At 47.7% G+C, this 13,544-nt stretch overlaps 1 protein-coding gene across 18 annotated transcripts in view; it reads left to right on the top strand.

Moving 5' to 3' along the window:
* Positions 1–13,544, top strand: part of Aopep (aminopeptidase O (putative)) — a 293,876-nt gene that overhangs the window by 269,701 nt on the left and 10,631 nt on the right. For 14 of the 18 annotated variants that reach the window (XR_012440580.1, XR_012440579.1, XR_012440576.1 and 11 more), the window contains one exon: positions 339–455. The exons of the other annotated variants lie outside the window; for them this stretch is intronic. Coding sequence is in view for 9 of the 14 variants with exons in the window: in XM_074052592.1 (XP_073908693.1) it covers positions 339–455 (117 nt within the window). In the remaining 5 variants the exon portion in view is untranslated. The remainder of the gene's footprint in view (positions 1–338; positions 456–13,544) is intronic. 18 annotated transcript variants of the gene reach the window in all.

Below are 13,544 nucleotides of genomic sequence, written 5' to 3'. Positions count from 1 at the left end.
TTGCTGGAAGTTGGCTTCTTGACTCTCTTGCTAGACTGAGTGACATTTTTTGACATATGCACGCCATAAAGGCAAGAATCTCCTAACCATAGTGGTGCTTTGTTAACACACACACCATTTGATCTGCTGTAGGTGGAGACCTGAAATGAAAGCGTGGAGAACAGAGCTTCACCAGACTCTAGAATGGTGGTACAGACAGGGTACCCTGAGGTTTTTGCATGTCTGTGCCATGGTGTTCCTGGTGTCCAGACACACGCTGAAAGGGCCCAGGTTAGCCTGGCTTTGTTCTAAACGTCAGCCAAATGGCATTTTCACAGGCTGTTTTGTTTCACCCGCAGCTTCTTCCAGACCAGCTGGTCTTGCTTCTGGAGCATCTCTTAGAGGAGAAGACCCTGAGGCCCCGAACGCTCCAAAGCCTCCAGAGGACGTACTGCCTCCATGAGCAGGATGCAGAGGTAACTACTAGGTCCTGTCGTGGAAGCTACCATGTCCATTAGCAAACTCCCTGGTGTGTTTTACGGGGAAGAGCAGGGCTTTATGCAGCACATAAGGTAACTCCCAGGCCAGGCTTTTCCTCCAGGTTCTGCTAATCATTTTCGTAACCAGAGTATTCTGAGGTCCTGAGTGTTCCCTCTTACTTCCTAAATCTCAAAGGTGGACCTAAGTCTCCTAAAAGAATGAGCAGACAGGGTGGAGTGTTTATGAATTACAGACTTGGGTGGGTCATCCCGCACGCTGATGGTGGTGCCGTCCTGTTACACATTAAGGAAACTTGGCTCAGACATGTTGGCACGTCTTGGTTGCATTCAGTCAGCACAGGAAAGAAGCCATGTGTAAAGGAAATGAAAACTGGATCTCACAGCCGTGGTTTGAAAAGTAAAACTGGATGCTTATGGGAGAGCAGTGTGATGTGGTCCTCAATATCTTCTAGCTTACTGGGGAGAATGCAGTATGAATCCCAAGATGAGTTCCAGGTTTTAAAAATACAAAGTAATAAATATTTAATGTACTCAGTCATCTTAAGTAAAACGTAAGTGCTCAGAAGAAAAGCTCTTTCGTATACAACTCATATGGTGCAGATGAAGCAGTTTTGTTTGTGTTCAGTTGAAAAATAGTTCTGAACATTTTAAAACCGTGCAGTCCAGTTCAGCCTCCCAGCCCCCTGTGGCTATTGAGCCCTTGAAATTTAGCTGTTTTGATTTGAGATGTACTGTGAATGTAAAATGTACAGTGGATATTGAAGATGTATAAAGAAACAAACTATTTGAATAATTTCTCCCTGTTCATTACAATGTATTTTTGAAATGATATTCTAGAAATATCCTAATACATAAATAAACTTCATAAAGATGGAGAAAATTGTCCCTCTAACTAAAGGGTAAGAGGGACATTGTTGTGCATTGCAGAGTCATTGAAAGAATTCCAGAGAAGACACAGTAAGCTTCTTACCTAAACATCGGTCAGATGTGTGGGTGTTGCTTTATTTCTGCTCTTAGATTTTTGATCATAGGAGTTTCAAATTCTAGGCGATTATTTTTAATTAGTGATTAAAAGACTTTCCTATTTATAGGCCTTAGGTTGAATGGCACTGGAATGTCATACTTCTGTCACAGGCTTGCACAGAGCAGGGTAGGAGGTCAGAGCAGGCCCCGGACACCTGTCCCCTTGCCCAGAAGCCATGAGGTGCTAGACCCTGTTTCCTCCTTCCTTTTGGCCTAAGCACATCCTGTTCTTAACTTACAGCCTGGCTTAGTTGCTATATATAACCTCTTAAACCTTTGAAAAGGACACAGGTTTTATCTGGTTGCTTGTTTTATGTCTCCAGACTATATCCTCCCAGACTATATCGTGCTGCCCAAAGACAGGGTAGTCTCTTCGTAGATCCCTAGTGACAAGAGGTAGCTTGAAGGGTAGCATGGCTCAGTCTGTGTGGGCACACAGGCGAGGTTTGCCCTTGGGACGCTTGCACTCCCTGGAGAACAAGCTCGTAAGTAAAGGAGCAGGGCAGATTCCACTTAGAACTGGGGAGGAAGTACACAAGGTGAAGTTGGACTAGGTTTTTCTAGACAAGAATATTGAAGAAAGGCCATGCAGAGAGAGCGCCAATGAGCCAGGCCCCAAAGACGAGAACAGGCTGGCCATACACACCCAAGGGGCTGGGGTAGTTTCCATATAGAGACAAAAACAAGTGCGGAGGTGTGAACTTAGCATGTGCCAAGGTAGCAGTCAGCGGAAAATGAAATTAGAAAACAAACAAAACACTAGAAGCTGTCAGGATAGTCATGGTTCTGTTTTGTTGATGAGGAAGATGAGACCGGACAGTGGACGACTTGTGTGTGGTCACCGGTTGGCTGGTGCAACTTTTTGGCCTTGGCAGTTGTGGTATGAGAGCCACATTCGGTAATATGTAAATAAACATGACCGTGTGCTAGTCAGACTTGTTACGAGTCTGAAACTTGAATTTCATACCGTTAGCAATACCCGGGGTATTTGCCATCTTTTCCTGATTACCTTTTAAAACTATTTGAAAGCATGCTGCTCCTAGCTGTGGGCTGGCTGGGCCTACCCTGCCCCCTGAGGATCGCTGGGCTGCCAGCTGGGGCCTGCAGGCTGGGATGGGGATAAAGCCCCTGTGTGCACTGGGAGGGTGCTGGCGTGTAGTTAGTTGCACTGATGGCCTATCTCTCTGTGAAGTTCCTGTGAAGTATCACTCAGAACCAGAAAAGCAGTGGGGTTTTAGACAACCAGGGTGTTTTCTAAAAACTTTGTGACTTGTGATTTATCATGCTATCAATAACAATAATCTGTATTTTTGAGTGACAGACTGCGTGGGAAAAAAAAAATTGTTACTTGGTAGAAAAAGTCTTGAGGACTCTGACTTGGTTCTCGGTATTTCTCCTTCACTAGGCAAGTAAAAACAGCATCTTTGAATTGTTCTCTGGGCTCTTAAATATGGGATAAGTAGCAGTTAATTGGCCAGAGAAAGCAGCTGTAGCAGGACATGTCCTGAATGTCTGTGTGGAAGATGACCCCAGCGGGTTTTGTGGCAGGAGCAGAGTTAGGTTTTCATGCTCTGTTTCATGCCTCGGGCTCCTGGGGTCCCAGTGTTGAATGAAAAGCCTGTGTGGAAGGAGTTCAGCCCATTCAGGTCTCAGTACAGACCAGGGAGACTTGGGGGACCAGGGAGTATTTCTTTGCCTACTCTCTGGGCATGCCCTCTGACGTCCAGGGTGTCCCTGAACTGGAAATTTCTCAAAATAAGCTTTGCTGTGGAGCTGCACTGGCCACCCACTCACAGAGGAGGGGAAGGAGGGACAAAAAGAAGCAACCCCTGAATTCGTTCACTTGAGGTTGGTTTCTGGGAGCCAGGCGTGTTCATGGAGCATGTGTTCTGATTGGGAGGCGGGGGGAGCGTGTTTCTGAGTGTTGCACCTGGGCTGAGGTTTGCTGGGATGTGTGGAGACTGGTCTCCTGAGTACCCCTGCTGCCCTCCCAGACCCACACTGACCCACACCCCATGTGGTATGAAAGCTGTAAACGCTGATGTGGGAAGGATGTGGGAAGGAGGGTACATACTGTTCTAGGCCATCATACGCCTTGCCCACGCCTCGCTGCCTCCCTCTGCTGGGTGGGGCTGGGGCAGGGCACCTTCCCTTTTCTTGGCTTGGAAAATGAGGCTAACCTAGAAGTCAGCCATCTTGTTCACGCTGAATCACACAACCTACCAGCCTTAGCCAGGCTCCTTCCAGGAGCAAGGAAAATGAGAAGAAGGGAAATTCAGCCCTAAAAGCACCTTGTCTACAGCTTTTCGGTGTACTGCTCAAGAAAGAGCCATAAAAGTGTAAGAACATACTTGACAGCTGATTCTGGATCAGAAAGTGTTTTACCAAATTCCTTTTCAAATAGTAAATTTCAGGTCTTCCTTGCTTGGCAAATCTCTTAAGTCGAAAAAGTAGCTGCCACGGCAGTGAGGTGAGGGTCCATGGAGCATGCTGTGTGACCGTGTTCCTATGAAGCCCACACCGACCTTCCCGCAGCTTCACTTACGGTGGTTGTACCAACCACTTTGAACAGGGGGCATGCCTCAGGCGCCTGTATCTCCCAACAGTGTTCCTTAAAAAGTTTTTCTGGCATTTTTGAAAATTAAGAAGCAGCAACTCAGTGACTCATCTGTCTTAGATAGGAGTGGTAGTCACTAATCGGAAATGTCCACGCTGCTGCCTGCTCTCTCTGAAGTTTCAATGGGGACGTTTGGCCAGAAAGTTAATATTTTTGGGAGAGGCCATCAGTAGCACCAGTTCATCTCCTCACTGAATTTGTTGAAAGGAAGGGGTCTAAGGCAGGAAGATGGAGAGGAGAGTTCAAGGCTGGCCTGGACTACATACATAGCAAGACCCTGTCTCAGTCAAAAAATAAAGAAGAAAGATTAGATTGGAGTAAAAGCATAGGTATGTCGCGTCCCCACCTTCCTGGGGTGCCTCCACTCTGGGTGTGTGCTGTGCGCTTCTCACGCCATGCCCCCATGAAGAGAACAGAAGAATGCTTGTGTGTATTTTGATCAGCTCTGCCCTGTTGTGGTCTCCTCTGAACACTCGGGCACAGGCTTTGGTATTGAGCAAGGCATGGACTCAGCAGTGAGCTGGGCTCAGGCCCCAAGGCTGATGGTGACCACACACAAGCCACCTACCCTCCAGCCCCCATTTTCCTCATCAGCAAAGTATGATGCTCCAGGATAGCTCCTGGGCTATCCTGATGGCTTTTGGTGTTGTGTTGGATTACAGCCCACAGTTTGGAATGCAGATAGGATGAGAGCAAAGTTCTCATCAGGTGGCCTGATTCCTCCCTGGGGACTTTGGCCAAGGTTCCTCCCAGCTTCACTCTCCTTGGGCTTAGATACTTTCTTGAAGAGATTGTCAGCAAAGTAAGACTCTCCGTGTCAGTGAGGATTCTGAGTATGTGAGCATCCATGGTTGTTGGTTGGTTTTTTTTCAGGGAGTTTTGCTGGGGATGGAACCCAGGGCCTCACGCATGCGAGGCATGTGTTGTACTATTGAGCACACCCCAGCTGATCACATCCATAGTTTCTGTTCATGTGGAACTCACATTTTATCATCTGGTCTGAAAGGTAAAATATTGTTACTTAGCTAAAACAACATGCATGTTATCTCCTCAGCTGTATCCTCTTTCTTTTAGTCTGTGGACAGGCAGCATAAGAAAGAGACAAGAAATACCCACAGCTGGGTTTGTGTTCTAGGCCACCCAACTATTGGGAGTCCCTATGCATTTGGTCACAAAATTCTTAGTCTTTGGCTCTGTGGTTGGTTAGTGTTTATTTTGCTCTGGGTGTGGGGTAGGGGGTGCAGTTTGCTCTAAATGAGGGGTTTTCAGCCTCAGCAATTCTGATATTTTGAATGGTTGATTCTTTGTGGAGGGCTGTTCTGTGTTGTGGGGTGTTTAGCAGCCCTGGCTTCTGTACCCAGGAGGTACCTGTGGCCAGTCCCTCTCCCCACCAGCTGGGACTCAAAAATGTCTCCTGACATTACCAAATGACTCCGGGGTGTGGGCTTAAGAGTGGGGGAGGGTGGCAGGGTTCCCCAGTTGCGAACCAGTGTCCCAAGGCAGCAGTTGGTTCACAAAAGACAATTTGAAAAATTTCCTGGTGTTATGTGTTTAACAGTGGTTACAGCAGAGTGGAATGACCAGAAAGGAAAAGTGGGTGACAATATTTAAGGTCGACTTGGAGCTGGCTGTACACCCTACCAAGGCTCTAGAGAATATAACCTTGGAAGAGATGAAAACACTCTCCAATGGAGGGAAAAAGAAGCCTTTGCAAACTAAAGTACTTGTGGCAAGCAGCCTAGGGAAGCAGGCCAGTATGAAAGGACAAACCCGTTCTACCACTAGTCAGCCCTGCCGGTCAGCATCTATCTGCATTCTCACCTGGAAGGACACTTTCAGGGTTGACTGCAAATGGACAAACACAGTCTTATAGGCCCTTCCCCCATGACTCGCTATGAGTGAAGAGCCCTGGCTAGCCACGTCCAGTGGCTGGGCCTCTCCCTGTTCCCTGTGGCGGGGTTTTGCACAGGCAGGGAGGCACATGTTTTAATGCATTGCTAAGAAGAGAACTGTTGTCTGCTTGGAAAGAAAGCACCTCAGCAGCTGGGTGAAGTACAGGAGCAGGAGGTGTGACTCCCGCTGTGGGACCCCACTGCCCAGAAGCCCAGTCTGTGGTCAGAGCCCTCGCTGATCACCAGGCCTCTGGAGGGCGTTCCTTCTGGTGGTTAGGTCTTCAGTGCTAAAAACATTCCTGTGTGTGAAGGTGCACAGTGTTTGGGAGTATCTGTTCCCTGCCATCCTTGCTCCTTATTCCCCTTCTCCTCCGGTTACTTTCTTCTTGGTATTCTGGCTACAGATAGGACATTCCTGTTGCATTTCAGTATATTCAACAGATCGCTGAAATGCAGTGTACTCAACTCAGAATCTCTTCCTCCTTTGTTCCCCTTCTTGTGGAATCTTAGTAGCACAATGAGGCCAAAACTATAGCTGTGCTGATGTCAGGTCCAGTAATGGTGGTGTGGAGCATGGCACCCAGCTGTGCCTCCCTTGCTGCAGTCCTGGATCTAGGGCAACCCACAGGGCTGGCGCCAAGGCCTCTCTCTGTACCCAGGGAGCTGCCCTGGAGCGCCAAGGAATAAGAAGAACGGTGCCAGGGCACCCAGCCCCATCTGTTTTGTGTCGTTGGCAGCACTGGGGTTTGAACTCAGGGCCTTGCACTTGCTGGGCAAGCGTTCTACCACTTGAGTTATCCAGCCCCATCTGAGTGGTGCCAGGAGACCCACACTGGTCTCCCTCTCCTGCTGGCTGCACTGGGTATACAGGTAACTTGGGCCTCATTTCCAAGCCACAGCTCACCAGGTCACATTAGCGGAAGACATCATGGAAGGAAATTCCCATGGAACGTGGAGACCCCTGTGCAGTGTTAGAGCACTGAGCAGCAGTTAGCGAAGCGGCTTTCCTGGCTTTCCTGGGTAGAACGGGAGGAGCCAAGTCTCCCCCTGAGCCCCTGGACGCCTTCCCTCAGCAGCTCACAGATACATGGCATCAGACTGCCTGTCACACATCTCTGCAGGTATAGAAAGTTGGCTTGGTGGCCCCTTGGTTAAGCCTAAGTTGCAAATCAAAGAGGCTAGTGCTTCAGTGTGGCCTAGCACAGGGTGGCCTCATAAAAGCCATCATAATACCTTAGGGTACAACTGTCCCCTGGACACAGAGGTGCAGTTCTTTTTCTAGGTTTTAAAGCCAGTGGGCATAAATCGAGAAGGGGATTGGAGCAGTTTTGCTTTAGACACATCTTTCTTTTATACCTTTTCTGACGTAGGGAAACAGAATTCTTATGTAATTCTCTGACTATATTTATGTATTTTTTTCCCTTTGGTGTATTTGGTTTCTGAGACATTTAATCAGTGTTTTAGAACATTCCTTCAGTGTCAAGAAGATATGTCAGTATTTCTCTGAGTTTTCTTTGTTATTCAATTCAGTGCCTCTGGAACTTTTCTGTGGTAAAGGGATTTTTTTAAGCTGATCTAAAATGACCAAAGGGAAGAGCTTACATTTTTTAAGATTAATATTTCTTTGCTTTTCCAGAGATCACAGACTTTTTTAAGCCACACAAATTTACAACAGTCCGTCAGCCCTCGCTTATTTTTCTTTTTTATTATCATATTATTGTTGTACATTTACAGAAGTCCTTACGGTATACCACAGTTGAATTCACCCCCTCCATCATTCCCTCCCCCCTTCCCCCCACTTATTTTTCTTAATGGGGACTTTGAAGTAAACAGTTAAGAATTTATCTGGAGAGAGAGAGAAAATATGAACCTTTAGAAGTGGACTTTTAGCTGAAGGTTCAGCCAGACCTTATTAAGAAAGTTACTTTACTTTTGCTGTTATTGGTTGCCTGTTTTTCCTTGCTGTTTGTGCCTTCCAGCTGGTCCAGTTTTATAGATACCTGAGAGTACCTCATGTCCACGCTTTTTCTAAAGCGCTCTGGTGAATCCACGTGTGGGGCTCTTAACAGCTCAGTCGTTAGTTTACATGTTTTTGTATTGATTTCTGCTTGAAATTACCCCAAAACACCGCCCCCCCCCATTGTTGACACTGCCATTTTACTTATCATTGTAAACTGAGTCATACTCAAATGTAAAGTGTATTCTAAATGCCCTAAAACTAAAAGCTCCACTTCGTTTGCCAGAATTCTCAGGTGTCTCTGGGCCCCTGGCGCCTCTCCAGTACGCTGACCTTTCTCCTTAGTGCAGAGCACCCCAGTGTGAGGATCTAGTCCTGTGTCCGGCCTTCGTGCAGTACTGGTAGAATGCGGGCGGGTGGTATCTGTGTGTGTGGCAGGACATGAAATTTAAAACTTTTTGAAGTGACACCAAAAATGATTTTTTTAGACTGCTCAGTCTGCATGTTACTTTTGCCACAACCTCAAACCACATGGAGCTGTGTTCCATAGACCAACTGGTCTGGCCCATCTGTGGGTGGAAGCATCTGCTCCTTCCTGAGCACAGGAAGTCCCCAGGCAGGGAACCAACCAGCCAGAAACTAGCGATGCTACACTGAGGCTTTCCCCACCTCTTGCTCAGCGCTGGGTGACTTTTCTCAGCTGACAGACGGCAGAAAAGCACCCTTCATCCAGATGCCTTCCTCTGCCTGGCTTGTCCAAGGGCAGGCTGTGGTGGTGGGTTTTAATTTTTAAACTTACAATTCTTAATATAATTCATATACTGTACAGTTTACCCATTTAAAGTATATAAGTAAGTGGTTTTTTAGTATGTTCAGAGTGGTGCAGCCACCATCATCATCTGCAGACATTTGCATCAGCCCAGAAAGAAGCTGCACCCGCACCCTTTACCTGTCACCCCCAGGTCCCTTGCCAGTCCTGGGCAGCCATATGCCAAAAATGGCGTCTAGTACACATCATGGCGTCTTTTGTGACAGATCATGTTTGTTGCACACATCAGAACTTCATTTCCTCTCTTTTTAGTGCTGGGGGATTGAATCCAGCCCCTTCGTTCCTTTCTGTTGCTAGATATTTTCATCACACAAATGGACCACGTCTGTATCCCTTCTTCAGTTGATGGGATTTAGGCTGTTTCACATTTTAGCCACTGAATAACACTGCTGTGAACATGTGTGTACAAGTTGCTGAGTGAACAGACATAAATTTTCATCCTCACCTAGCAATGGGATTGCCTAGTCATGGGTAACGCCATCTGATTTTCAGCATGGCTGTACCGTGTTACAGTTCACGAACACATTCAAGGGTTCCAGTTTGTCTGCCTCCTCACCAGCATGTGGTTATTGTCCCTTGTTTTAGGCCGTCTTACTGGACACGAGGTGGCATTTCATTGTGGTTGTCATTTTCTTTTCCCTGTTGACTAAGGATGACGTGTGTCTTTGAAGAAATGTCTGGTCATATCTTTAGCTCATTTTAAGTTGGCTTGTTTTTTATTAATTAAAGTAATTCTTTATATAGTCTAGATAAGTCCCTTGTCATATGATTTACAAAAATATCCTCTCTTTTTATGGATTTCATCTTTTCCTTTTCTTGATATGCCCTTTGAAGCAGAGAAATTTTTACTTTCATGAACTATGGAACTCAATCCAAGGAAATTCTTTACATTCCTGAATCATTTGCTCTCTGAAAGTACCAGCCTTCTTCGTCTCCTGGAAATCTTTCACAGAGTCACAACTCAAGAGAAGTCTTCGTTGGCCTTCTTTCTTGGTTCAGCCATAGCAGACTTAGAGCGCTGCAACCCAGGGAGGTAACAAATGCTCCAGCAACACGAACCACAGGTGCTGCGCCAGAAGACGCCACAGCTACACTTCCTCAAAGCACTGGGGATGAATCACCTGACCTCAACACTGGGTTTTGCTTTCAGAAGCCCATCTCTCTAGTCTCTGTGGAGAAGGGGTTGGAGGAAATTGTCCTAAGAAGACAGGGGAGGAAGGAGGGGTAGGTTATTTTGTGAGCCTCATGGTAGCCTGGAAGTCGGGCTGGGGTGTTCTGTTCTGCCAGCTGTGTCCACTTCTCCTTCAGCCCTCAGTCCCCATGGCTCTCCTTTGGCAGACATCTGACCATATCCTGTCTTACTCCCCATTAGGTCCTTTCATGGCATCTCATGGTTTGTCACCAGTGTGTGAATCTTGCGGGTTTAGTGGATTTTTCTCAAACTTTGTTGTGCTCTTCTGTTCACCACATTACCCTCAGTGCCTAGTACTTGCTGTTGGAGGAGGACTTCCTGGATCTCATGTTGACGCAGTAGGGGAATGGGTGTGACATAGCCCCAGAGGCAAGCATCCCAAGTGAGCTAGCGAAGCCCCATCAGGAGACAGTGAGCCTTCTGGACTCACTTGATGAGGCTCTTTTGAGGGTCAGGGCCGCTGTGGGAGAAGTGAGAGGCAATGCGGTATCCCTGCCTGGCTTCTCAGGAGAGGAACCATGGCCATTGTTTTGCCCATAGCAAAAGTCCTCTTCTCAGCAAAGGCCATGTGTCACATGCTGAAGGAAAATAAAGTAAATAGTCCAGAGGAGAAGGGAAGAAAGATTTAGGATTTGTATCTCACAAAACTTAGGCTCCCACCTGATGTTTGCATTTGATGATTGTCACCGTGCTAGGCCCTCACCAAACTCCATGTGCATGCCATGTGCAAGACCTGGTCTAGGTCCTGCCGCAGCTCTGGTTCTAGACACCAGGGCAGGGTGTGAGAGGTTCATGTCTCACTGGTTCTCCACCCCCTAGCTTTACAGTAGCAAATGAAGTTACTTTTAATTCCCTTTATTAGAAAGGAAATAGCGTCCAGATTTGCCACCCTTTGGGAGTAAGGAGCAGTTGACAGCCAGCGGCTGACGGTTCTTTGACCTCACTCTGGAATGAGCAGGTAGAGGGATCCACCACTCCAGACGTCTGGAATGCAGCACTGGGCCACTTTGCAGAGGCTGCCCCACTCACCAGCAGCAAGCCCTCTGTAAAGCCAAGCAAATCTAATTTAAGGACCCAGATTGAAAAAACAGACTTGTTTATTGCAGGACAGACTTACTAACTTACAAAAGCCATGCCTTCACTTTTCTGTTTACAGATATAAAATGGAACTCCAAATGAGGTTTAATGGGCTTCCCAGATCATGTTCCCTGGACAGATTTTTTTTTTTTTTAATTTCAAAATCAAAAGGACTGAAAAAGGCGGGGGGTGCTTCCTGTCATAAATAGGATGGGTGGTGTTCTTCAAAGCATTTTATAGCTTCCAACTGTGCATTATAATTTCAAAGTAGCTGAAAAGCATTCCCGTTTTGCAGAAGTGCTCCATTCATTCAGAAGTGTGCATGAAGCATGGAGATAGGGCCAGCAAACAGCCTAAGGCCCCTGCTCTTGCCAAGCCACATGCTAGTGTGGAAAGACACACAAAGCCTGAGGATAAGGATGGTAGGACTTACAGATAGCTCTGTGAACTGGAGAGACTGAGACCCCACTCCGTAAGGGCTGAGGGGGTGTTGATGAGGCTGGGGGAGGGGCAGACAGCAGCCCAGATAGCCGCAGCAGTGCTCCAGCAGACATCCTTGTCCGTCCAGTCTCAGTGTACTGGTCTCTGTACAGCTTCCTCGTTACAAGGCAGGAGGCTGTCGGGATGTACTTGAGACTGACTTTCTAGTGTCATTAGAAAATTGATACGAAGACTTAAATTGATTTTGTGCACTGGGGTTACAGATATTTTTACTGTAAGAATCATACTTAACAAAAGTGTGAAACTGGACACTGGTGGCTCATGCCTGTAATCCTAGCTATGAGGCCAGTCAGGAGGATCTCAGTTGGAAGGCAGCCCCTGGCAAACAGTTGGGAAGACTGTATTTGGAAAAACCATCACAAAAAGGGCTGGTTAAGTGGCTCAAGTGGTACAGCACCTGCCTAGCAAGTGTGAGGCCCTGTGTTCAAACTCCAATACCAGCCAAAAAAAGAGTTTGAGGCAGAGAGTTCCCATACAATTTTTTTTTTTCAGTGCTGAGAGTCAAACTTAGTCCCTCACGTGTGTTAGACAATCACTCTACCACTGAACTATATCTCCAGCCTCATGGATTTTTCTTTCTTTGAAGGAACTTCATGGAAAACAGTAAAATTGAAGTTTAAAAAAGAACTCTTGAGATAACATCTATGTGTCAGTCACCTTTCTGTCAGGTAACAAATACCGGAAAAGAGACATCCCCCCACACGTACCAGTCTTCCTAAAGGTCGTTCTTCCCCCCACCCCCGCCCCTCCCAGTACCACCAAGGTGGGGCCCAGACCGTAGGGACACTTGAGAGCCAGACTACAGCACGCCATGAAAGAGAGAGCATTGAGAGCTGTAAGGTGCAGCCAGCAGATACGCTGGGTGGCGGAGTGTAGGGATGGGTCCCATCCCTATCCCTTGTGGCCTTTGTGCTGCACCTGGGAAGTCACTGTTCCCACAGCGGGTAGGTTTAGGACATCACTGCCCTAAAGGTGGCACTCTCGGTGCTAGCATCACCCACACCGTTGGCCGCTCCTGCGGTTGAGGGCCTTTTCTGCAGGGCCTGTAGGCCTTTTAGTAAGCGTGTGTCACAGTGAACAACAGAGCTTCTTCCTGCACAGAAGGGACCAGACCTATAGAGGAGAGACAGGACTTGGGAACCAGACCAGGCTTTCGGGGGCACCCTAGGTTTCCTGGCCTAAGCCCACTCCAGGTCCACCTGTGTGTTGGGTGATGACCTGTCAGTGGGTTAACACCAGCACGCCACCAGCTTGGCCACAGCTTGGGCCAGCACAGCCAGTGTCTGTAAGTAAGGTTTTATCCAACGATAGCCACACCACACCCATTCCTTTAGGTGCTGTCTAGGGCTGCCTTTGCCATACAATGACAAATGGGCCGAAATGCCAACACCTGATCCTTGATAGGGAGCATTTGTCAAGCCCTGTTGCAGAGTTAAGCCATTCTCAGGTTGAAGGGAGGTCGGGATGGGGGTGGGCTGTGCTTCAGCAGTGTTAACAATTTTCAGGAGCGAACAGTTAAAATTTGGGAAGCCCCCACCCCACATAGTCTGATTATGATTGTGGTCATGTTGCAGACCTACCTGTGGAGTCAGGGCTCTTGTGACCAAGGCAGTCGCCATCTTTTGAGACAGCTGGGAGTCAGAAGGCCAGCCTTTTGGGTTGCAATAACTTCGTTGACAGACGGGCCAGGTGATGAGTCAGTCCTGGGGCAGGCTGTGAGCTCTTTACAGATGGCCCGGAGAAGCCTTGAGCTCTGCCCTGGGGGCTTCCCAGCACAGTGGTGGCGTAGGGACACAAGCTACTCTCAGCCTGTCCCCCCCTGGTGGCCCCAGGCCCTGTGCTCTGCTGTCCTGAGCTGTGTGGAGCCCCTCCCTGTCAGGTGTCCACCCCATGGTGAGAGCAGCCCTGTCACTTCATCACTTAACAACATTTCCTTGGCATTCCCTATTCCCAAATTCTTGCAGAATCAGTCAGTAA

The sequence above is a fragment of the Castor canadensis genome, chromosome 13 (genome assembly GCF_047511655.1).
Source record: "Castor canadensis chromosome 13, mCasCan1.hap1v2, whole genome shotgun sequence".
NCBI lineage: Eukaryota > Metazoa > Chordata > Mammalia > Rodentia > Castoridae > Castor > Castor canadensis.
This window is presented reverse-complemented; position numbering and strand designations above follow the sequence as displayed.